The sequence below is a fragment of the Maniola hyperantus genome, chromosome Z, assembly GCF_902806685.2.
Source record: "Maniola hyperantus chromosome Z, iAphHyp1.2, whole genome shotgun sequence".
In the NCBI taxonomy this organism is placed as follows: Eukaryota; Metazoa; Arthropoda; class Insecta; order Lepidoptera; family Nymphalidae; genus Maniola; species Maniola hyperantus.
The window spans coordinates 5968531-5994579 of NC_048564.1; the positions used below are offsets into that span (position 1 = coordinate 5968531).

Sequence of the window (26049 nt, forward strand, 5' to 3'; positions counted from 1 at the left end):
TTCAGCACGCGGCACCTCGCGTCACTTGCGCGTCACTTTTATACCCGTTCGCGTACGAGCGCGAAGCGCCGTGCCGCGCCGCTGGGTATGTCGCACTAGCGTCACTGCACTGCGCGTCGCTTCGCTGCGCTTCAAAATATTCTCTCCAGCCGTGCCGCGCGGCAACGCGCGGTGAAGCGCTGTGCAGCGCCGCTCTAGTGCGATATGCGCCATACAAAATGATAGAAATGATATTTTGACGCTCTGTGCCGCGACGTGCAGCTCGCTGAAGCGCCGCGCCGCGCCGCTCAGGTGCGTACGAACCTTTAAAAGTAGTGTAGGTACGACGTGTATGTAGACGAGTCGGAATGGAGGCAGCAGCGTCGAGTTTGTGTGACGAATAAATTCCTTAATGATTTTTAAAAAACCTATTCAATGAAGTCCCACTCGAAGGGGTACATCGTAAGTTACATGTTCAGGAAATAGCCTTTAAAAAATTTAATGAGAAAAAACAATTAAAATAACACCAGAACTCAACAGTGCGTTCGCGTCTTTAGTCCTTTGCTAAGGTCGTAGCTTTCTTGTCGTTGGTGCTAGGAGTGCCCACATGTACAACGGTATACATGGGCCAGGCTGATGTTCGCGCTCGCTCCATGTGGACCAAACACGACGTGGCACTGCTTTCTCGGCTTACACAGCTGTATGGTTGCGTACCTGTAGTCGCCGAGTGCACCGATATCATCTAAATCATAATTAATTTTAAATATACTTATTACAATAACACCTTATCTATAATTACTGTACAAATCATGCCCGCGTGGAATGATGCCAAGAATACTGACTGCATTTCCGCGCCGGACAGCCAGGCTGATGCGTTGCGCCAAAAATGAGCCAGCCTTTCTGTCACCAGATAAGGCTATTAATCGCGGTGAAATGTCTCGTAATTTTTTTTTGCACTAAGACTCCATGGCCCCAGGGTTTCCAGGGCAAACGGAACAAAATATAACTCTCGATAAGAGAAGCATACTTTCGCCGCTACCGTTTTCAGCTATTTCTGCTGCGGCGCCCGGTCTTGATGCTATCTCTCTGATATGACACGGGGCAATGTGTCAACGCACGTTGCGTCCCACATTAGCACCCGTCCCAGTTCCCAGGGAACCAGCGTCAGTCCATCAGGTCTATTGCCATTAATAAATTAATTTATGCCATTCTATTTAATAATTTTTAATTAAGTAGAAGCCCATGGCTAATAAGTCCACTCTTTTGGCGTAGTTTTGGTATGGCAGCCAAACTAGTGTGTGCGCACACTACTTATCATCATCATCATTTCAACCTTTCGCCAGGCCCACTACTGAAGGACTACACACTTAGGGACCCTGCAAAAGAAATATTATGAGGTTTTCTGGTCTTATCTTCATCTTCGTTTGTGACTTCACATTGGCACCAATTCCAAAAAATAATATCATAGAACTACATTAACTCTTGTGTATTACATAGTAATAGATTAAATTACTTTTTAAGTTTTAGTGTTTGTGGTTATTCAAGTCGGTTTTATTTTTTATTTTTAAAAGAATCATCAAAGTTGATTCATAAATACTGGAATAATCGCTTAGCAAACATACAGTCAAATTAAGAACCTTCCACTTTTTTGAAGTCGGTTGAAAATTTCATTACAATTTTGTGGTGAAAACTTTTAATTAAAAAAATTTAAAACTCATTTCCCTTTCAGAGAAACGACAAGTTTTAATGAAATGGAATGGATTATCCGTGTATTGTTTACCTGCCTAGCAGAAGTTAAATGCTCGACTAGTACTGATTCAAATTATATGTGCCTTAAAATTATAATAACACGTGAATAAAATTATTAATGAGCAATCTATTTACAGAGAATGTCTTCTAAAACATATGGATATAAGTACCTACTTATCTTAGGGATGTTTCTGTGTACCTACTTTTTTGTTTCTATTCATTGGTGAAACTTTAATAAGCACACTTAGAGTTTTTATAATAGACACACAACCTCTAATTTTCCGGAGTTATGTGGGTTTTAAGCAATTAGTTGTTTATAAAAACCGGCCAAGTGCGAGTCGAGGGTTCCGTAATTCAGTCGTATTTTTTCGACATTTTGCATGATAATTCATAAACTATGATGCATAAAAATAAATAAAAATCAATTTTAGAATGCACAGGTGAAGACCTTTCATGTGATAGCCCTTTTGATATAGTTATCTTACTTCGAAAATTGAAAAAACTAATTATTAGTTGATCACAATTATTTTTTTGTGTGAAACAAATTCACGGTTTTCAGATTTTTCCCCTAATGCCAGCTATAAGACCCACATTCCTGCCAAATTTCATGATTCTAGGTCAACGGGAAGTACCCTGTAGGTTTCTTGACAGACAGACGGACAGACAGACAGGCAGACAGACAGACAACAAAGTGATCCTATAAGGGCTCTGTTTTTCCTTTTGAGGTACGGTACCCTAAAAAAGTCATGAATGAAAACATCGTGAAGAAACCTGCATGGCTGAAAGTTCTCCATAATGTTTTCAATGGTATCTGAAGTCTGCTAATCTAAATTTGGCCAGCGCGGTGGCGGCCAAGCCCTGCTCATTCTCAGAGGAGATCCGTTAGCAGTAGTATTCTGGCAATGGGTTGATGATGATGTATATATATGATGACTCGTAACATTAGAAAGATGTATCGCCGCAAAATCTGTGTTCCTAGTTAAAAATATTGTGTAGAGCTTAAATAGGGCAGAGATTTTCTTTTGTGATACGAGTAGGTATGTGCCTGAGACCTCTTTGTTGATTACAGCAAAAGTGTGACACGAAAACAGGCACGAAACAGTTCGTCGTTCGTTTTTACTTTAATGATGAAATGTTATCTTTGGCTCTTGGCACATTAAAAAAAAATGGTGTTCATTTAATCAATAATTTTATCATACGAAGAGTAATATCTAAAGAAATGTAACACTCATACAATTCGCCGGTATTTTATGTTATAACTATTCCATATATTGATCCGTTGATATTTATGAAAATTCAAATCTGTTCAGTAGTTGAAAGCGTGATGCGCGGACAGACAAACAGGCTACATATTAAAGAAGATGTCACTTAAAGTACGGAGCAAATTATTTCAAACATTTTTGACATTGCTGTAATAATAATAATAAGTCTAAAATGTGAAAAGAAAAATATTCTCTAGAATTGTCTTGATTAAACTCAAGAAAATTGGAAATTCCATTTTTCTTGAGTCAAATTCCAATTTCTCTATAAATGAATGTTTCTAACCCTAGAATGTCGGTGCAGTAAAGGACGGCTTTCAGTCGAGGAGCCATCGTCGTCCATTGTTCTAGAACAATAACCGTGAGCCATCCGCAGGAATATCAGCATGGCCGCTGTCAGAACGCCGGCGTACACAAAGAACTCCATTGCCTATACGACGGGTTTCCATTGAAACAGAACGAATTAGTTTATCACTAAAATTTCACAAAATTAATAGTTTATGATATTTAGGTACGAATAGGTACTGGGAGTAATCGGTTTTCGAGTTATTAATTTGCTATAACGAGGTGGTAAGAATTAAGTAAATTATGAAAGGAGCAAATCCGTTTCTAGGAGACATCGTACCGGAATGGCTTTGCTGGGTGGCAAATGGCTTCTACCAAACTGGAAAGCCTTGAGAGGTTCCGAGACGGTCAAGCAGCTTGACATCAAGCACGTAGATTTGTTTTGCTTGATCAAGCTGCTTGATGCGCGCTTGATGCGTCCATCAAGTGGCTTAATGCGCTCGTCAAGCAGCAAGAGACACTTTTCTCATTTCGTACATCATCGTTGTACTTATAGGTAGTCCAGAGGCGATATTTTTACAACGGCGAGTTCTGGGGCGTCTCAGTATAGTAAAATGAGTAATAATAAAAACTTTTTTCCGGTCCATTGTTCGCTACTATAAATTTCCCTGCTGTCGCATTACAAAGCGTTGACGTCCGCCATGTCTGACAGTTGACGTTCGAATGAGCTATGCTTGACCAAGCCAACGCAAATGTCACGTCAAGCAAAAAATATAAAATCGCATCAAGCACGTACCTAAATGCTTGACTCAAGCATCAATCAGACATTGTAAACAGTCAAAATGCTTGACTCCAGCAAAAATCTACGTGCTTGACTGTCACGGAACCTCTTTACACCAGACCATAACTGAGCCAACTTAGAAATCATACAGTCCCAAAATTGATTTAGCCGCGAATCGACTCCGGAACCTTCCACATCGCTCACCGCTGCGCTACCGGGTGCTGCCCTACACGCTATCATATTAGCTCTATCAAAGCTCCAAATATAACTTGAACATTGTAAGATAAATGAGAAGCTTACTAGCATCGATATAAATGACAAGATGTGGTCAAGCGAACAAATTTTTTCACGGTTTAGGAACCAAATAAATCAGCGCCACCCCTTAGATACTAATGAACGACCCGTTTGAAATCCAGACGTCACTAAGGTTGCATTGGTGCTGAAGCGCCACTGAGTCGGTGCTATTTTGTTTGTTCAATAACCCTGTCCATACGAAGTAATATATAAGTCAATGCTTACAACATTCCTAAGTTGTAAGTAAATAAGAATCTTAGGTATGTTGTCCGCTACCTTTTCATAAAATGCATACCCTAGATTGGAATATCTTGGCTTGTGCAACAAGGATCACGATGAGATTGCCAATCGCAACGGACATGTACCAAGCGGCGATTGTGATAGTTTTCATACTTTTCGGAGCCTGAAAAAGTCAATCAGAAGGGTATTCCGAACTTGTGGTAAATTTACTTGACGATTATACAGCACTCGCGACTTCGTCCGCGTGGACTACACAGAATTCAAACCCCTATTTTGCCCCCTTTTTTTTTAAAGAATATTAGCCATATTAAATGACTAATATTCCCCTTTCCTCTCCAATTAAGCGTCAGGCTTGTGCTAGGAGTAGGTACGACAATAGTGCAACGGGCGGGGTTTGAACCGTCGACCTTACGGTTTTCAGTCCACTCCTATACCGGTTGAGCTATTGAGGCTCGTAACCCCTTAGGGGTTGACTTTTCGAAAATCCTTTCTTAGCGGATGCCTACGTCATAATAGCTGTCTGCATGCCAAATCTCAGCCCGATCCGTCCAGTAGTTTGAGCTGTGCGTTGATAGATCAGTCAGTCAGTCAGTCAGTCAGTCAGTCAGTCAGTCAGTCAGTCAGTCAGTCAGTCAGTCAGTCAGTCAGTCAGTAAGTCAGTCAGTCAGTCAGTCAGTCAGTCAGTCAGTCAGTCACCTTTTCCTTTTATATATTTAGACTAGCGAATACCCGGCGTGTGTTACTATTTACTAAGTTAAAAAAGAATGTGCCTAATGCATTCACATTATTGCCTTTCTAATTATACCAGTTTGGGGCACATCGGTTGGTTGTTTTAAAAAAGTCTATAGCGGACAGTGATAGAAACATTTTGTGTATTTTAGGGTTCCGTACCGCAAAAGGAAAAAAGGAACCCTTATAGGTATGGATCACTTCTTTCTATCGTCTGTCTGTCTGTGTGTCATGCCCGTCAAGAAACTATATACAGGTTATATATATACACATTACATTACATACATTAATATTTACCAAAAATATATTGGGGCAACATATAGGAGAATACAAATAGACAATGTTTATATTCGCCTACATACTCGCTAGTCGCTACCGACTTCTCGAATTGCACCAAATTAATGGCTTGGTATATGCGTAGCGAAATGATTTTATTTACGCTTCGGAACACGATAGCAGTTAGAGCCGTTAGTCATTCATTATTTCAGTACATATTCGTTGTGAGGCACAAGGGAAAACCAAACATTTTGTAGTATAATTTTAAAAGATACACGCAGCGTTCAAGCGCAGGAAACGCAAAGTTGCTGATGCCCGCTACTTCGTCGTTGTTGCTGATGCCTGCTAGCATTGCGCAGCAAGGAACTTACTTACATTGAAAAACCAGTCAAGTGCGAGTCGGACTCGCAAACGTAGGGTTCTGTACCATCGTACAAGATATACCTCCCACAGCATGTGTAACTTTTATGTAGAAGTTCTACAGTAGAACACAGGATAATCCAATTCGCGCTGTTCGCATCCCGTATCGTGCAGGATTCGCTTGAAATTATTTCCAACTGATAGATACTGGATCATATACCTGCGTAAATGAAAATTCCAGGCCCGATACTGCAAACATAATTTCTGCCATGGAAACTAGCAAGTATTGGGGCACTATCCAAGCTAGATTCAATTCGTTTGGAGGGTTGGGCGCGTGCAACACTGCCATGTCGAGCCTGCCGAGTCGCTCCCGGAGGCATAACACGTATACACCCCCAGCACGGAGGTAGCCTTCTCCCGACCCTGACACTTCACCGCCTGCGCTGGTAGCACGCCATCTAAATCTATGGATGGGTTTTGTTTTACTACATAAGTCTACATATAAATTATCTACTATTCCTCCCCCTCCTTCCTGGGGTTCAAGGAGTGCGTATGATCGCAACCGAAAGGCTGATTTTCTTCTCATTCTGACTGGCAATCCAGAAAATAGCCAACTTTGCGCATTTTATAATTAATCTAGAATTAAAATCTAAAGCTGTTAAGACTTGAAACATTTTGGTGTAACATTTCGAGTTTTTGTAACTCTAACCAAAGACTGACTTGTAAGTAACGTTAGTTTGTAATGTATCATTCGTGGCGAGCGCCGCGTGCTCCACTCGATTGTCGGTTAGTTCGCGAATTCCCTTTGAGTGTTAGTCAATGCAGGTAGCGTCGTCGCAAGAGCAAATCGCAAGTGCAAGTCGTAAAAATGGAGCATACTTAAGCTAAGAGCTCGAATGATACACGTTAGAAGTCAATCTGTGTCACCTGTAATATAACAAGATTGCCTCGAATGGTACATTACAAACAAACACTACAAGTCAAGCTAAAGCTTAATAAACCGAATCGAAGTTTCAATCTCGATTTAATTATTTTAAGAGCGATCACGTACTTATCCGATCCAAATCCGTGAAAATACGTTCCTTTTTGTTTTACTTACTATTTGTATGGTAGCTTATGACAGGTATGTCGTAGATATTTTTTATATCCGTATTTTTTTGGATTCGGATCGGATGAGTGCGTGATCGCTGTAAATCTAGATTGATACTACAATTTGCATCGAGTGTCAATTAATGTGAATAAATAAATTGGCAGGTGCCTAAATATTGATGAAATTATAAAAAAATATTTATGTGTGCCTTAAACGGTACCAATAGACCAAATTAATTAAATATTTTTCCCGTAGCTTTCAGTGTAGTTACATTTTTCAACATTTCATTTCCGATTCATTCCGATTTTCCAGTGAGCACTGTAGCGTGCTATCGACAACTTTTATCTAAAGCGAAGAACAGTTCTCACTTTTACAATAAACGCTGACGCTTGAATTGACGGCTAGTGTAATTAGCATACTGTACAATGTCTCAGTAAGTAAACAAAAGCAAATAAAGATGTAAAACTGCTATAACTTTACTTTGTAGTCAAGTATTTTCTCATCGCTTTATAAAAATCTGATTCAGCGGATATAACTATAACACAGAAAGTAGAACAAGAAGCAAAAAAAAATTCGAGTTAGTAATTAAATAGTAGGTACCTATATCAAAAGAAAATCTGCTTGTAGCATACTTAGGTCCTCCTCAGTCTTAAATATAGATTATATTGACGAACAAACTGATAGGTCTTAAAAAATAGGTCTTAAAAAATACCCAAGCAATGTGTCGTGTGTGTGCGTGCGTGCGTGTGTGTATATATATGCGTACGCGTGTGTAAGTGGGTGCATGTATAATGATTAACTTTGACTGGTGGTGTACTCTTACTTGCCGGGCTGAACACACATGTAAGCTGACTCGCCGATGTGATCGACAGGCGCGTCTGACACGAAGTATACATCACAAAGCCGCTTGTCAGTCTCCACCTCTATGGATACGTTCTTGTTTGGCCCTGTATCACCTATGTATACCACCCTGAAACCGAATACTAAGTATACATTACAATTTGAGGAGACCATCGGAAAGGCTATAACATACTAAGTATACCTATTATTGAAACATCGGTAGTTGATGATGCAATGGAACTACATATAATATGAATATAATATGAAATATAAATATTATAAGTACCTACTGTTAAGATGAAAACCACTTTGAGATACTTTAACATACATTTTAATCACTGTTTCTTATTTAATTAATTTACAAGTCGGTACAATGAACTATCCATCCTCCAAGCCTCACCATAGAGTCTAGAGTCTAGTCAAAACCATAGACTCCCCGCGAATGTCAGAGCGTGTTAGGCCGCATCCAGACTTCCATCAGTTCATATAACACCTTATCAACAATCGACCTAACAGTACCTAAGTCAGTAGTTCCATTGTATCATATTAATAAATCAAAAGTGCGTTCAGTGTCATAAATCGAGCCGTACAGTTGACGATGCGTTGCCATGCCCTCGCGCTTTGTAATGATTCTTACTTTAATTTTGGTTTGCCCGTTAATGACTTCGCAAACGGCCCAGGGTCCATGAAGTAGAATGATAACTGATCGTCCGAGTTTTGTCCAACGATGACTGGCATAAACTGAAAACGAAATATTGGATTGAAGCAGGCGCTACTTTGCTTTGTCTTTACTTAAGTCAACGAACTACAAGCTTAATTTGCCGTCTTAACCAGATAAATCTGTGTGGTAAGTGGGGAATACGCTATGCACTATTTCACTAGTAAGACTTACACGAAAACCTACCTACTGCAGATTTTTTTTTAAAGAAGATTGTCCACTGAAATCTCTTTACCGTCAGATTGCATTGCAACACATCTAAACTATTGGAGTAATAGGAACCGAGATAATCACGAAAAACTATTTTTATACCTTTGACCTTGAATAACTTACAAACATACATATACACGAAATTTTATGTGACTTTTGAGACAACTTTTCGAACGCCAAAATGAAGATAGATATACCAAAATTCAGCTTATTCAGGAATAAATCCGCAAGCCATGAATTGGTGGTTACATCACAAAAAAATAATTAAAATGTGTTCAAGAACAAATAATTAGTATTTTCAATGTTTAAAGTAAGATAACTATAGGTACCTACCAAGTGGGTATCATATGAAAGGGCTTTACCTGTACATTCTAAAACAAATTTTTATTTATTTTTATGCATAATAGTTTTTGATTTATCGTGCAAAATGTCGAAATAACACGACTATAGTACGGAACCTTCGGTGCGTGAGTCTGACTCGCATTTGGCCGGTTTTTTTATGCTAAAGTGACTGGACTACTAGTTTTAAAAGCTCAAAATTTCACAGTTGTGCCGTCGCTATCAATAGGTCGGGAAGGTCGCGATGAGTGCAACGCAGTAATTGTTTCCCGAGGTCCTTGATATGGCCTCGTGAAACAATTACCTAGGGTTGCCACATATGTAGATATTGTAGGTAGTGATTTAGTGGAATGGTGCCGACTGACCGAGCATGCTTTCTTTTTAGGGTTTCATATCCGAAGGGTGCCAGCCAATGGGACCTTATCTAAGCCTCCGCTCTCCGTTCGTTTCGTTCGTGATTTATTTGGTTCCAAAACCGTGAAAATTTTTGTTTGCTTGCGCATATCTTTTCATTTATATCGATGGTCGCCACGCACCACGCAACGCGCAACGCGGCGCGTGTCCAGAAAATAGCCCTAAGTGTGCTTGGCTTACTTACCATTCCCGCTACAGTTCTCAATTTAATTTTAATACAGCGTCGTTTCATAATCCTGCCGGCGCAATTCTTCGGGCAGGTTGCTACAATTGCATAGGTGAGACGTGGCAACGGTGTCACAACTGCCGTGCCGCCTGGCTCAACGTGCACAAGTCCTTCCCCGCTCACTGCTAACTCCACAGAGCACGTCAAAGTGTTGAGCAAAATAATGCCGGTTTGATGATGCCCTGGTACTTGTAGTGTCGATCGCTGCAATGGTGCTTGATCAATTTGTTGAAAACTTATTACTTAATCTCAACTAGCTTCCTCCCTTTTTACTAAGTTTGAACTCGATGTCCGGTCTAACATTTTACATCTAACTATTCAGTTAAAGTTTTGTAATATTATTTACACAAAAAATACAAAATGCGTTTGCATGAAATATGAATATGGAAAAGTATCAAATATAAGGTGGGTATAACCATGGAACTATGAATCAGCCTAGCTTATTACTAAGCATTTGAGCCGTGAGAATACGCGTGAGGCAGGGTGTGGGTTGTGGGAAGGTAACAGTTGACGTAAAAATCAAGGAATTCAACGTCACTGTCCTGTCACCCTCTTGCAACGCACAGCTGGTAGGATGCGCCGAGCCGTCTCAGGCAATCAATAAGCACTTAAAATGTGTCATCTAAATGTGATGGTATGGCATAGTCACCCGAAATAGCCGCAAATATCAGCCTGCGACGCATCTTTCAATGCTGGAAATGAGTATTACGTAAAGAGTAAGTGTCGGCTGCATGAGCCCGTCGAAGAAATGACTTCAGCAGAGTTCCTTCTGTTTACTTCCTTAAGTATATAAAATATACTTAACTACTTTATTTCTTGCGCAAAATGTTAGTAACTCTATAACTATACCTACTAATCTTAAGTATCATCGAAAGTTCCGAAAGTTACTGCATGGAGCGGTGCAGGAGGGGTGTCAGTGTGATGACGTGACGCGAGAGCTCAGTGATTTTGCAACTTGAGACAACTGCCATCCCTCACGCACAGCTCTACTAATGCAGAAGCCTACTGAGTTATGCGCTATACCAGCGATTCATTACTATAAGCGATATACTTTTAACTTATCTTTTACAATACCTCTATGCTTATCTGAAGTATGGCAGCACAAAAAAAAGCCATTGCAGCAAGGATTCCTCCAGCAAACATTTTGTGCAGAGACGAGAGTTCAGGTAAAACTGGCCAAGCACCACCGGGACACACTGGTATCATAAGGAGTACCATAGCAGGGTTCATCACTTGGAGCTGATCAGGCATCAGAGCTATACCAAAAAGTTCGCTTCGCAATCTCGAAGCTTGAAAAGTCCAACGGGAACCCTGTAGGGTTAGTAATACATAGTTACATTTCGCCAACGTTGATTAAATTCCAGTGTTGAAACACAATAACATCAGAGTAAAATTAACCGAAATATCCTAATTTAAAGTCTTTATTACCACTTTATTACCACTGCTTTTTATTTCTCAATGTTTCCGCCTTAAATACTGGCACAAGGTGTATGGACAAACTTGACCTTTACAATAAGTCATTTAAGGCCCATCTTACTTTATCGTTAAAATGTGTTTACCCTCGAATTCCATAAACGTTCGCGAGATGTAAAATCTTAATATAAGTAGGTATTATTAAAAGTATGACAAAAAAAGGATAATTGATAACTTTGAACTGCATCAGATGCAGAGGCCTCCTTAATATTTTAATTTTTTATACTTCTTATCTCTTCATTTACAGACAAAGATAATATAAGTAGCGTATCGCATTAATTATCCATCCCGAATCGGTATCTATGCTAACGTACCTACCAGAACACAAAATCACTTGGCGGTTATGCCGGCACCTGCCCCCCAATTGTGTAAGAATAACCATTTCATGGCTATCGCAATCGTCAAGAAATTCTGCCCTTTGATTGGTCGATTCGCTGTTTACATTTTTTCACAGCCAATCAAAGGGCAGAATTCTTGACGATTGCGATAGCCATGAAATGGTTATTCTTACACAATTGGGGTGCAGGTCAGTTAAAACCCCCTTATGCCATTTTAAGTTTAGAATTTTAAAATCCTAAATTAACCCTGCCAGGAATCAAACCCGGAACCTCGCACTTATAAAGTCAACATCAGGGTCATCAAACGTGTGGTTAAAGAATTTTATTCTCAAAAGAAATCAGATATACAAATTTCACTTAATGAGAAATTATAGTAACAAAACTTAAACTAATTTTATCTTTCGGCACAGCGCGGTGGCAAGCAACAACACGATCGTAAAAATAGCGGGTAGTATAAAATATGGCAATACTCATACACTTTGCCGGCAGGGCCGGACTCAGATATTTATAATAACAAAAAAATCAGTTTCTTTTTGAAAATGTTTATCTTACTAATATTTTTAATTTTTGTGGGTATTTTACTAAACATTTGTGCTCCTTCAAAAGTTATATTCTTTTTACCGTAATTAGTGCGTGAACCTTTTAGAAAGATGTTATCAACGTTACGTAAAAGTCGGTCTCCCAGTTCCCTTTTAGTTTTAAATGATAATTTAGAATGTAGTGTCTTTGATATAATTTTTTTAATTAATATGCATGTATTATAGTAATACATTTGTAGGATATTCATTAATTTAGTTTCCGCATAAATAATTTTTGTAGGGGTAAGGAAGTCATAATTAAAACATGTTTTTTACTAATTTAAATAAAACAAAAGCATAAACTAACCTGTTGATCAAAGAGGGACCAAAAAATCGGTACAGGCAAATACAAATATAATATAGAGAACACAATTTTCATATCAGTAACAAGTTTCTCTCCATACTTGTCTATAGAATAATCCAACCAGTGCTCATTTGGTGGACCATCTATATTTCGGTCGTAATTGATACGTTTCTTTAAAGCATACTGAAACATAATAAACCGATTAGGTATTTGATGCTAATAAAGGCGCATTAATATGATTCGCATCGCGTAAGTCACTATATTTCGATAGATTTAGGTGTTTATAATCCCCTGGGGACTCTTCGATTGTCCAGTATAAAAGTAGCCTACATATCTGTTTTAGAATGTAAAGTAAATAATAAGTAAAGCCCTTTCATATAGTACCTCACTTGATATAGTTATCTTTCTTTGTAAGTTGAAAATACCAATATTTGTCCATGAACACATTTTAATTTTTTCTTTTGATATGATCACAATTTCATAGTTTTCGGATTTTTCCCTTTAATTGTGCTGTGTGACCTACCTATACCAAATTTCATGATTCTAGGTCAACTGGAAGTACGCTAAAGGTTTTCTTGAAAGACACGGCAGACAGACGGACAGACAACAAAGTGATCCTATAAGGGTTCGTTTTTTCCTTTTGAGGTACGGAACCCTAAAAATGTGTATTAGGAAATAGCTGTGCGTTTAGTGGCCATATCGATAAACTTTTTCATCATTCAATCAATCATCAAATCATTGATCGGGAATGGGGATCGATAAATAAATCAAGTGTAATAATGAAAAGCCACCATATTATGAAATGTACCGAGCGCTTTAAGATGTAGGTAATTCTACGCGGGTTATGACGTATCCACGAGTACTTAAAAGACTTTATTTTGTACTAGGTATGCTAGAGAGAAAATACTGAACACAAATCTCAATATAAATGAACTTTTTAAATAACAAGCACTAAATGATCACTTGGATGAAAATTCCAAAAAAATATGTTAACAAATATTACCAAATAAAAAGGACAGTGCATGGCAATAGGAAATTGATTGATCCTATTTTCCTATAGCGATTCTATTGAAATGATGGATGTGCCGAGTACCCTTTGGCATTATCGACGCTGGGCCATCAATAACACCTAGCACACAATTTATAATGCTCCTCAATAACGTAACAATACATTTCCAGTTAACAAATGAAAGAATATGTTTGTGAGATTTAAGGTTCGCATTTGTTTCTCCGAAGCATGGAACATAAAAATAATCAGAGTCACTCAGCGGGCGACGGAAAGAGCTATGCTCGGAGTTTTTCTACGTGACCAAATCAAGAATCAGGATATCTGTAGAAAAACCAGAGTAACCGGCATAACTCAATGGATTGTAAAACTGAAGGCTTTGGCTTTGATTTTGGAAGGTGCCAAAACAAAAGCGAATATCTCACTACAGCGATATTTTTTTGAAAAATTTTGCGCTCGCTTCGCTCGCACTTTCTAAGGTTTTCTGTAGGTACCTAGATTTTACTTATTTTCTAAAAAATATTGATTAGAGCCAAAGAAAACACTACTCGCCATACCAGGGAAACTGACACTGTTGTTCGATGTAGCGCGAGCAGTTCTGCGCGATTCGGCAGTACCCGTACCCGCACCCGCAGTCAATGCGAAAGAAATCGAAAATAAACGCGTCTACGCTGACGAAATCGCGTAGCTCAGGGCTACGCTGCACTACGCTTGCCGTAGCGGTCGACACAGGCTAAAGAGTCATTACGCACGGTCGACTAGTCGACCGGCAACTCAATCGACGGCGACCGTCACGTCACACAATATCTACTCGTGTGGTCACGTTACGTTACGAGAATCTGTAATGAATTTAAATATAGAAGTTGTCGTACCTATGAGCACGGAGTTCCGGCGACTCCGTGCGCACAGGTTTTGATGATTCTTATACCAATAGATTTGTCTCAATCTTTTGAGTGCTACTAAAGATATGCAGTATGAAAAAACAATATGGCACTCACTAGGCACCATTAGGTCTTTTAAAATCATACTTAGTTAGGTTTCCTGAACCATTTTTCCGTTTATGTGACCATTTAGGATTTTTTGGAAGTTTAATTTTAATTTTGTTCGTTCGTGCAGCGGGACGGATAAAACATACATACATAGAAAATCCGACCGACCCGTCTCTAGTGAACGCCATCCTTTATGTTGCAAGACGGCACCTTACTATTTATGTATTAAATACAATATTGTGCTCGATAAGCAATATCCGCCGCTGGCAGTACATTTCCTGTTCTGATTTCTTTATGTAAACGATATTGAAAACCGGTTTTCAAATCGCTTTGAAACTAAGAAATATTAGAACTTAATAATAAAATTCTTATAAAATTCTATTGTTTACCTACTGATATATTATTATAATCTAAATAATTAGATACTACTAACTATCATAAATTCGAAATGAAATAGAAATCATAGTAAATATTATGTTTTTTTTGAAAATTGCTTTTTAGCGTTCCGTATTCGTAGGAAGCCGGACCCTATCACTAAGCCCTCACTGTCTGTCAGTTTGTCCGTCTGTCTGTCAGCGGGCTGTATCTCTTGAACCATAATAGGTAGATAGTTGTAATTTTCACAGTGTGTATTTCTATTGCTTCCATAACAACAAGTAATAAAAAACCAAGATGGAAAATTTCAAAATTTATTTCTAATTTGATCACGCAAAGAAACTTCAAGCATAGCTTTCTCCATCACTTATGAGGCCCACAGTTAGCGACCGGATCCATATGTCAATGGGTTGCGAAGCTGAAGTGGCAATGGACAGGACTCATAGTTCGATAAATCGATGCCGAGGTCCCAAGGTGCTAAAAAGGCAACCTCACACCGGAAAACGCAGCTTGGAAGACCCCTCAGTAGGTGGACGGATGATATCAAACGAGTCGCAGCGATTCTGGCGGCGCAAGACTGTGGCGTGTGGAAGTCTCTGCAAGAGACCTATGTCCAGCAGTGGACGTCTATCGGTTATCGATGATGATGAATTAATAGGTATTTTTCTCACCCATGCACATGCAACAAACTTCAAAGTAACGTTATCTCGTGGTTGTTTAATCCTGTACCAAGGTTTTCCCATCACAAAAATAACTATTAACAAAGAGGAAAAATTAAGACCACGTATTGGTAGGACGATCTGATCTGAATGACGCTTCGTAATGTGAACGCCTTTTGAGTTTAGTCGTAGCGCACTCCATACAGACGTATTTTAGTTATATTTTGAATATTAGCGAATCAAACTCCATAAATTTTTGGAGATACGTTCAAGAAATAAATATTTTTCTAGGGTTCGGTTTCTGTGAATATGTGTACTTAGTTTTAAAGTTACACGGGCTTAATTATAGTAAATCTTGGAATGCGCTTAGGGAAACTTCTCTTAATATAGTTTAAGACCCGGACTAGGTATTCGTAACACCATAATATATGACCCGTTCTAATATATTCGCAACAAACGTCATACGAAATGTACAAGGGTGTCTATGCTAGTTCGGAGTTGGTTCGTCAACCTTCCGTTTTCTGCACAGTATAAGAAAACGGTAGTATTCCTACGTTTTATACATAAAAATAACTATTGAATAAGTTCTGTTTGACTCGAAAGAGATACTGACCAATAGAAATTAAAACAAGTATAGCCGGAAATCCAAAGCCGAGCGCATAGCAGGCGTCATCACCGAAACACATGACACCCCTGCGTAGCGCCGGCGTGACAACCATGCCCATAAAGCCGCCTAGATTCACGATGCAATAGAACGTAGAGAAAAACTTCTGTAACTGGTTATTGTCTTCTGGTAAACGAAACTGCGAAAAAACTATTATAATTATTATGCCTACATTTAAAGGTAGTGGTTCCTTAGTGCGTATGAACGCAACGCATACCTACATGCCACCGTATTGCGTAACTAAAGGTATGATTCCGAACCACGCTGCACGCAGCAGTGCTGCCGCAACAGTGCTGTCGCGGCACTACTGGTCCCCATACAATCTCTATAAGCTTATATGAGATTACATTCCGAGCTAGGCAGCACTGTTCCGCTACATTGCTGCCTAGCACACCTACAGGAGATGTAGACCTTACAATGCACAATGCAATTGTGAATTGTAAGGTCTACATCTCCTGAGAATGCTCCGGTGTCGGGGCGAAACGTGCGTCGAGTGTATTTGGGATTTGTGTGGTGCTGCGTGATTGTGGTGCGTATTGCTTGCCGAGTGGCTGCTTCTTCCTGCATGTTTAGCAGTGGGAGGGCAGGCGATGCATTTCGCATGCTGCATGTTGCACCATACAGATTCGATCTGTTTCAGCGGATTATAGCAAATTAAGCTTTTGGTTCACTGTAGGTATATCATGGACTTCCGCAAAGTAACGCCTGCTTCTATACAACATTTAAATGTCTCGTTTTAACTCAATCTTAAGTAACGATTAGCGACTCTGAGTACGGCTTTTAGTATATTTTAATAGTATTTGTATTTGATTACTGCGTTATATGCGCTGCGTTCATATTCATAGAGGACCCCTTATTTTAGCGTTTAAACTAAGTATAGTGAGTGATTTCCATTATACATGTATATGCTAAAACGGATTTACTCACGTAACTAACTGTTCAAAACTAAACGTTGGGTTAACGTCGACGAAATATGTGAGTAAAGCCGTTTTATCATACATGTATAAAGGACCCCTTTTGTTCAGGTTTACTGTGTGTCTATCGAAAGTTAGCCTACGAGAAATATTTTTAGCACAAATGTATACCTACCTATACTATATCCGCACAACTGCCGTACCGAGACACTACAATCAACTTAGGAGGAAGTCCTAAAATGTGCAATAGCAGAAAGGATGTATGCAACGCACTTCTTAAGTCCCCACTGAATATACAAAATGACTTTGGCACTGTAAATGTTTACCATGGTGTATGGTCTATTATGCTATAATGATGTACAATCATTACCTGATCACCCCCAAAAGCTGCCACACATGGCTTAATCCCACCAGTACCTGTTGCGATCAACACCAGACCAATCATTGACATGGAACTGAAATATAGGTAATAAGTGAATAAATATCATTGGCTACAAAAAACAAAAATATAGCCTCAATAACTCAACGGTCAAGGAGCGAAGTGGAAACCAAAATCGTCATGATCAACCCATTGCCGGCTCCCATTGATCTCCTCTCAGAGTGAGAAGGGTTTTGGTCATAATCTACAACGCTGGCCATGTGTAGATTTGTAGACTTTACACACCTTTTAGAACATTGTGGAGAATTCTCAGGCATGCAGGTTTCCTCACGATGTTTTCCTTCACCGTTATAGCAAGGGATATTTAATTAATTAAAACGCACATAAATTCGAAAAGTTAGAGGTGCGTGCCCGGGATCGAATCCCCGACCTCCGATTAGAAGGCGGACGTCCTAACTACTAGGCTATCATAGCTTAGGAAACTGAAATGTTACACGCGTTGCACTATTATAGTACCTACTCATTACACAAGATTTACACTTAATTAAGGACAGCACAATCATAATAGACCCATGTGCAGATATGTTCCCGCCAGTCGTCTAGAGCTCCTAAATTACCAGATGTGATTTATAAAGGAACGCTGCGAGCTGAGCTCCTCATGAGCAGTACTACTTCCTCATGAGCAGAACTTCAACTTGTGGATCAAGTTGAAGGCGCACAACAAACTGTTAAACCTTATCCACTTAGGAACACTCCTACAATCTGAGCAACTCATAAGCTCGCAGGTGTTGATGTTCCATAAGACTAGTCAATACTTACGTTGGAGGCAGCATCAACGGCGGTATGGCAGAGCAACACAGCAGTAGAGTCCCAACAAAGTAAATTATAGAAAAATATAGAATTACTCTGAAACGGAATAAAGCCAACAACGTAGCATTTTAATTAACTTTATGTTTAGCGCGGCATAGTTGTAATGCGATTCGTGTGCTACGTTCGTTGATAATATGGTAATGTCAGAAACTTTCCGCAAGTCCCAACAAAAGCAGTATACTTTAGGACAAAGTTTCAACTCAATCGGATGTACGATGCGCGAATGTATGTACCTACGGGCCGTGAACAAACAATTTTTTTTAATATTAATATTATTGTAAATATAGGTAGGTAGGTGCCTACCTAATGTCTGTCGACTGAACTCACACGTTAATCGAAGTAAGCCCCACTAGTTTCGAACCTGTGAATTTTCAATGAGCCTCTGCTTAATTTATTATGGATATCACTCACAATAGTTTACATAGCCATACCTATGTTGAAATATTAATAATTTTTTATTTTATTTTTGAAAAGGGTAACCGCCGAGTTCCTTCTCATCAGACATCAGAAATATGATAGGGATCTACTTCTCATACAAAGTTTACTTTAGCGGGTTGAACTGAAAGTTTACAATGTCGATGTCGTTTCTAATCACTAACCTATATCGGCCAATGTAATTGTCCGCCAGTAGAGCTCCCATCAATGGCATTGTATAACACATCATGATGAATATATGGTACACCACAGTGGCAGCATTTTCGTGAAGGCACAGGATGTTCCGTAGATATAACGACAAGATAGCTACGTTCAAAGTAAATATAATTTCAAATTAACACCTTATTATTATCATCATATTCATCAACCGATAGATGTCCACAGCTGGGCATAAGTCTCTTGTAGGGACTTCCACACGCCACGGTCTTGCGCCGCCTGAATCCAGCGGCTCCCTGCGGTTCGTCAATCGTCTGATGTCATCCGTCCACCTAATGGGGGGTCTTCCAAACCTGCGACTTCCGGTGCGAGGTGCCATTCCAGCACCTTGAAACCCCAACGCCTATCGGTTTTGCGAAATATATGCCCTACCAATTGCCACTCCAGCTTCGCAGCCCGTTGAGCTGTCGGTTAGTATAGTTCTCATAAGCATAGGTCTCTACATCGCCCGCTGAGTGACTCTGAGCTTTCTTGTGAGGCCCATAGTTAGCGACCATGTCTCGGATCCATATGGAACTTATTAGGAAATAGGAATGAGGCCTAAGTCATTCACTCTAGTCTGCCTAGGGGGACCGTGTATGGCGGCAACCAGCGCACTCTCAGAATTGATTGGAGTGGAATGGAACTTACTTCTTAGGCCACAAAAGGAAAACCTCTCACAAAATTCTGTTGCAATTATACAGAATATTGAAGTGGGATGCCCGTGCGGCATATCTGAAGAATTTATTGAATTATGATTTCAGAATATTTAGGTATATCCTGGAATAAAAAACACTTTTAAACAATGTTTTAATGGTGGCAGTTATGAGGTATCAGTCAAACGAAAACTTTGTCAAACATTGTTGTCATACGCGTAGATAGTACAAACCTGACAAACCTCGTACAAACGTAGTGATTATATTATGACTGATTATGACGTACGTATACTCTTTGGATAGTACTCAGTACCTACTACGGAACTCTCTAACGAGAGGCGTAGTAGCTTGGATGAATGATTACCTTGGATGAATGCGTAGGCTGAAGATCCTTTGTCTATGGTCAAAGGTACTACACGACGACTCAGAGAATGCAGTTACCTCGACTCTCACTTGCCCGCACCTTACACCCTATAGTAGCGTTACCTTTTTTCTATGATCGAAGGTTACGTCTGTCTGTCAAGAAACCTACAGGGTACTTCCCTTAGTACTTCCCGTTGACCTAGAATCATGAAATTTGGCAGGTAGGTAGATCTTATAGCTGACATTTGGGGAAAAATCTGAAAACCGTGAATTTAGGGTTAGATCACACAAAAAAAATTAAATTGTGGTCAAGAACTAATAATTAGTATTTTCAACTTTCGAAGTGAGTGACTATATTAAGTGGGGTATCGTCTTCACCTGTACATTCTAAAACAGATTTTTATTTATTTTTATGCATCATAGTTTTTTAATTATCGTGCAAAATGTCGCAAAAATATGACTGTAGTACGGAACCCTCATCGCGCGAGCCTGACTCGCACTTGGCCGGTTTTTTTTGTTGAGGATGATTTAAGCAAACAGCCAAATTGAAAAAAAATGTTTTATTTAGAATCAACTGAACAGAACGTAACTTGTTTAGCTTTATTAATTTCGACTGAAAGGTGCAATGGAAACACACCGTGTCTACAGACCGTTCACTATAACTTGACTCCCTGACGTTATATTGGTACCATTGCAAATCACACAATAAAAAACCCTAAGTTCTACGGAATAAAGCAATGGTGCTAACATGATAGCAACAGAACAAGGGTCTAAAATTTCAGCGATTTCCCCGCGATTTTAATCCCAATTTTGTGACAACCCTTGCATATTTGCGTAGGAACACGTATATACCTACACGAGCGGCGGCATCGCTCGACGTCAAAGGCGTCGAACAACTGGTAGTATTTCGTTAAACTGTGATAGCAGGCTATTAGTTATAGTGAACGATCTGCACTAATTAGGTATACGGGTGACAACAAATAATAGAACGTAACTTGGTTAGCTTCATCAAATTCGACTACAGATGCGATGTAAAACATACCATGTTTCTATTTTATTAATATTATCTGTTATGATTAAAACACGAACATTCATTCCAGAAATCTTTCTTGATATACCTAGTTATTTTGAAGTAAGAAACACAAAATTTATTTTACTTGCATAACCAAGTTACGTACCTACTATGTCTACAAAAAGCCATTGTCGGTTTTCTAGAGACTATATATAGACTATTGTAGAGATTTGACTCAATAACTGAAATATAATCCGCGATAGGTGGAGATTGCAATCGGGGTATGAGTCGGGGCGACGTCCCGCACACCCGCGTTCGCTCGCACCGGGTTAGCGCGGGGGCTGTGCGGGTGTCCGGGGCGTTCCCTCCCCGATTGCCATTTCAGCCTGACGCGTACTATAGAAATGTCAAGCAATAATTTAAAGGTAGCAATGACAATTTATTATGCTGCTGAGTTCTATATAAGAAACTTTTATCGCGTAAAATTTAACTCCTCACGCGCCATTTTAACTTTTTGTGTCAAATTTCATGTCGAAAGTACGATTTTAGTCCTTATTTAAAAGGTGAACCGTACTTTTGACATGACAGTTGACCCATATAGTTAAAATGGCGTGAGGAGTCATTTTATACGGAATATACTTAAGAGACTATTTCGAAAAAAAAAACGGTTTTTAAATCGATAAACAATCAAATAACTCACTAGCCTTATACGACGTTGTTATAACATGGTTATAAGTCCCGCAAATTGCTATTGCGCTGGAACAATGTCTCATTAACTCCTGCTCATTAACATCGAAATGACATCATTTTGACGTAATTTGACGTATATATAAGTAAAAATATACCATCAGCAATTTGCAGGACTTATACTATCGCAATTGCTGTAATGGCTGACTTTAAAAAAAAATTTATATTATCTTGTACTCTCACAGAGGCATTCCGCACCTAAAGCTTCTATAGAGATCAATATATTATCTTTAAAATAAAAGTAGGTACCTATATACCTACATAATAAAAACAAACTATTTTTTAATAAATAGAATTTTAAACTTGTTTTTGGCGGAAAATGGCGATCAAAAAATAGAATGGAAGCTTTGCTAACGATTACGGATATATTAGTCCGTACAAAATGACTCCTCACGCGCCATTTTAAATCTATGGGTCAGCTGTCATGTCAAAAGTACGGTTCACCTTTAAAATAAGGCCTAAAAACGTACTTTTGACATGAAATTTGACACAAAAACTTAAGGAGGAGTAAAATTTTACGGATTATACTTACTGGTGATGGGTCCACAGATTAATAAGACAAAATCTGTGATATCTATATATATAAAAGGAAAAGGTGACTGACTGACTGATTGATCTATCAACGCACAGCTCAAACTACTGGACGGATCGCGCTGAAATTCGGCATGCAGATAGCTATTATGACGCAGGTATCCGCTAAGAAAGGATTTTTCAAAATTCAACCCTTAAAGGGGTAAAATAGGGGTTTGAAGTTTGTATGAAAGTCTGTCAGTTTTGAAGTTTCTATAAAGAAGTTTTGTAGTTAATATTTTTGCAATTAGCAGTATGACATATTTTATTAAGCTCATATGTTAAAATCTCATAGTAAAAGATCAACCCTAAGGGTGTAAAATAGGGGTTTAAAATTTGTGTAGTCCACGCGGACGAAGTCGCGGGCATAAGCTAGTAATAAATATTGTCAGTCTGCCTGCTCTAAGGGCAAGCCCACACACACCGCGAATTTTCACCGCGCGATATTTTTGCTACTTAATATCCGTGAATATGGGCATTGTATGTTTTCAGGCGGCATAAATAAATAACGCAACCACCCTACGCAGGCAGACCTCAATAATACTTATTTGGCATCAAAGAGTTGTCCTTTATCCTGTGAACCCATCACTAGCCATATTATCCGTGATCATTACTGAATTTGTCATGTCCTAATCTATAATAGGTATTTATCTACATCCTTATTATTATGAATCTTCTATAAAAGATTCTGAAACAGTTAGCTTATTGCCAACATTAAAACACCCAATATCTTAATAACCATTAAAGCATCCAAACGAGTGTTATAATGTTGTACTGAATTTCATTATAACACTCCTGTGAAAAAGATACAGCGCTATACTGCTGGTATAGATTTATGCTGTCTCTGTATATAAATACTTTGAAGTTTTCTTCGAGAAAACGCCATTTTTAAAAAACTTGTCGCAACAGTAACTACTTTTAAACATTATAATAGATTATATTACTCACAGCCTGCCAATCACATGTATAGTACTTACCTACGCGACAGGTCGAGATGGTGGGGACGCCCCGCACACCCGCACAGCCCCCGCGCTAGCCCGGTGCAGGTGTGCAGGCCGTCCCCCCGGGGCGTATGCCCCGATTACCACATTAGGAAGTGGCAGAAAGCACAAACGGTTATTTGATTTTAAATATACACCCACAAGTGAATTTATTAGTTCCTCAATGCAAAAAACAAGTTCCAATTTTTAATGAGAGTGTCTAGTATGCTTGTGGTCATTTATTAAAAGGAAACATCCTGCCATGAGCTCTTAATTTGTGCTGATAGTTTTTTTTTAATATAATGCCATAATATGTTATTACCTTAATTAATGTTTATTAAATGAGCTACGCCGGGACTCGCTTCATCGCCCCATCATTCAGCTCACCTTTTCGACCTTCGTTTGGCTACGGAGGTCGCCGGATCGCTTTGCTCGCCACCTTCCCCCCCTCGCTTCACTTGTCCGAAAACTAAGCTAACTAAAAAACTTGTGGCCGGATATATTTACAATCAAACGACCGCTTGTGCCCGACTAGACATAAATATTATTATGCATTTATCTTAATAGAGAGAGAGAGAGCCAGCTCGTGCCAGACCTTCATTACTTCACAAAAGCTGAAAGTTCCTCTGCGTATTGTCCCTAATACAGGGAGGAAGTTTGGATCGTGGTGGCTTTGGCAGATAACAAGTAACAAATACTTATAAAATCTTACGTCAAAGCATAAAGTCTAATATTATTATAAATCACGTCATGCATTGCTAGACACTTAGTAACGTTGCAACCACCTGCCAGATACCCTTAAACTAATAAATTGTTAAACCTGTATCTTCTACCTGTTTTCTGCCAATGCCACCTTGATCCAAACTTCCTCCCTGTGTTGGGGACAATACGAAAAAAACTTTCAGCTCTTATAAAATAACGAAGGTCTGGCACGCGCTGGCTCTTAATCAATAAACTTAATGATAAACTATAAAACAAAAAAAAACAAATTTACATAATGTAAATTAACTTATACTTATAACAACCACGATTCTGGTTTTCACGCATTCTGGTTAGGAAAGAGTATCAAAATTTTCAGACTTATGAAAGTAACCACAATTCGTCGTCGGAGATCTCAAGTGGCAAGGGGTTAAAGTAGTGATCTGTCTCAAAATGTGAAGGGCTGGTCTCGGTCGACGATAGCTGTGGATAGGAAACATCTCTTAAATTTAAAGGAGCTATTATTATTTCATCCATACCAATATTATAAATGCGAAAGATAGTGCGTCTGTGTCTTTTACCTTTTCACGCAACCGTTTAATTGATTTCGACAAAATTTGGTACAGAGATAGCTTTACCCCGGATTCGCACACAGACTACTTTTTATTCCTGCAGTTCAGATTCTATGGGATTTTAAAAAACCTAAGTCCATGTGGACAAAGTCGCGGGTATCATCTTTATACATAGTACAGTGATAGCTTGCATTTCGAACGAGAAATCTGTTCCCACGGGGTTTTTCAAAAACCGAAAACAAGGCGCGGGCGTCATTTAGTACACAACTATTTTTAATTACCATAAATAAATCTGCTTAGTCAGAATTCGATACTTAACACATTTATGCAGTTGCCGGCGCTTATTTAAAATTCGTTTGCGTATTTGGCCCTTAAAATCTTTCACTTGATACCAACCCCGAAAACTAGGTCGGTATCCCGTATCTCACTTTGGAAACTTAGGCACAAACAGATTCTAGTGTAACTTTTCTAGTTCTAGTTCAACAAAAGTTATCGTTTTTACCTCAGAATAAATACCTGTAGAAGTAGCCCAGTGACTCTAGAGCTACTCTACTGTTAGAGCGAGATAGCTAAATGCTTTTAAGCTCTTATTAGAACGTGACAAAATGATTATTTTATGTCCTTATCGCCGTGGTCACTTTCTTTGTTTGTCAAGATGTATTTTGTACGTGAGATCTTAACAAACAACGTGAAGTGAGGTTATGTTGACTCAAGTATTTTAAAGAAATAATTGATTTGTTTGTTGTTTTTTGTTTCTGAAGTTATTTTGCAATGGTGGGTTGCAGTATACTATAATAGCTGAAGCGAACATAAATTGAAGGACATTATTAACATTTCACAAGTACTTCTGCTTGAGCGAGAGGGACTGAGGGGGCCACGCTAGGTTGTGGTATAACTGTGCGCAAATGTGTATCTTAATATGGCGCTGTCAAATTGTGACGTTTTCCCATAATGTAACCGCCGTACAAAACCTCAGAATAAGGACTGTTAGAAGTAGCCTTATTGTGACACTTACTGTTAGAGCGAGATAGCTAAATGCATTTACTTAATTGCTCTAATGTCCTATATAAAATAGTTGATTGGAAATACGCTCTAGCTTAGCTACATTTTTATAAGATCAATCAATCAATCAATCAATCAATCAGCCTGTTTGAATAGTCTAATGTACAAAATTAGAGATTTATGAACATCAAATTAAAGCCCCAGAGTGCAGAGGGCTTAATATTATGTTTAGTAATTGAATACTTGTTGAACTACAGGAAGTGTTCAACAAATAAACTATGTCAAACGATGTATACATATTAAATTATAATCATTTAATTAAAAGCTAATTTTAACTTGCAATGTACGCGTATATGTATGTTCCTATGTTTATTCGGGTGGAATTTTGCAACTTAATTTTGAAGCAGATATCTTCAGCCGATTGAGCTGAAATTTTGTATACACGTTTATTTTGGATAACAATGCATGGATAGCTGTGTG

General features: G+C 38.9%; 1 protein-coding gene across 2 annotated transcripts; it reads right to left on the reverse strand.

Annotated features, from left to right (window-relative positions):
• Window positions 1-310: 310 nt before the first annotated feature.
• On the reverse strand, window positions 311-19726 carry LOC117995244 (solute carrier family 15 member 1-like). 2 transcript variants are annotated; one of them, XM_069509060.1, is made up of 15 exons: window positions 19620-19726; window positions 18938-19079; window positions 18288-18374; window positions 17460-17544; window positions 16125-16314; window positions 15524-15606; window positions 12486-12665; window positions 10864-11100; window positions 9748-9993; window positions 8520-8623; window positions 7884-8012; window positions 6173-6416; window positions 4643-4750; window positions 3274-3417; window positions 311-721 (listed from the first exon to the last, which is right to left on the reverse strand). In XM_069509060.1, the coding sequence occupies exons 1-15, from the start codon at window positions 19699-19701 to the stop codon at window positions 533-535; spliced, it is 2250 nt and encodes a 749-aa protein (XP_069365161.1). In that variant the 5' UTR covers window positions 19702-19726; the 3' UTR covers window positions 311-532. The 2 variants fall into 2 exon arrangements, with proteins under 2 accessions (XP_069365161.1, XP_034839124.1); XM_034983233.2 differs by having other exon boundaries at window positions 7866-8012.
• Window positions 19727-26049: the final 6323 nt, after the last annotated feature.

Excerpts from the sequence above, each read along its gene's own strand:
- LOC117995244 (XM_034983233.2), bottom strand. The coding sequence starts at position 19,701 with ATGCCGCACGGGCATCCCACTTCAATATTCTGTATAATTGCAACAGAA. Across the intron at positions 16,315-17,459 it reads CAGCTTTTGGGGGTGATCAG|TTTCGTTTACCAGAAGACAA; the intron begins GTAATGATTGTA and ends GTTTTTTCGCAG. Across the intron at positions 11,101-12,485 it reads GGTCCCTCTTTGATCAACAG|GGTTCCCGTTGGACTTTTCA; the intron begins GTTAGTTTATGC and ends CTAACCCTACAG.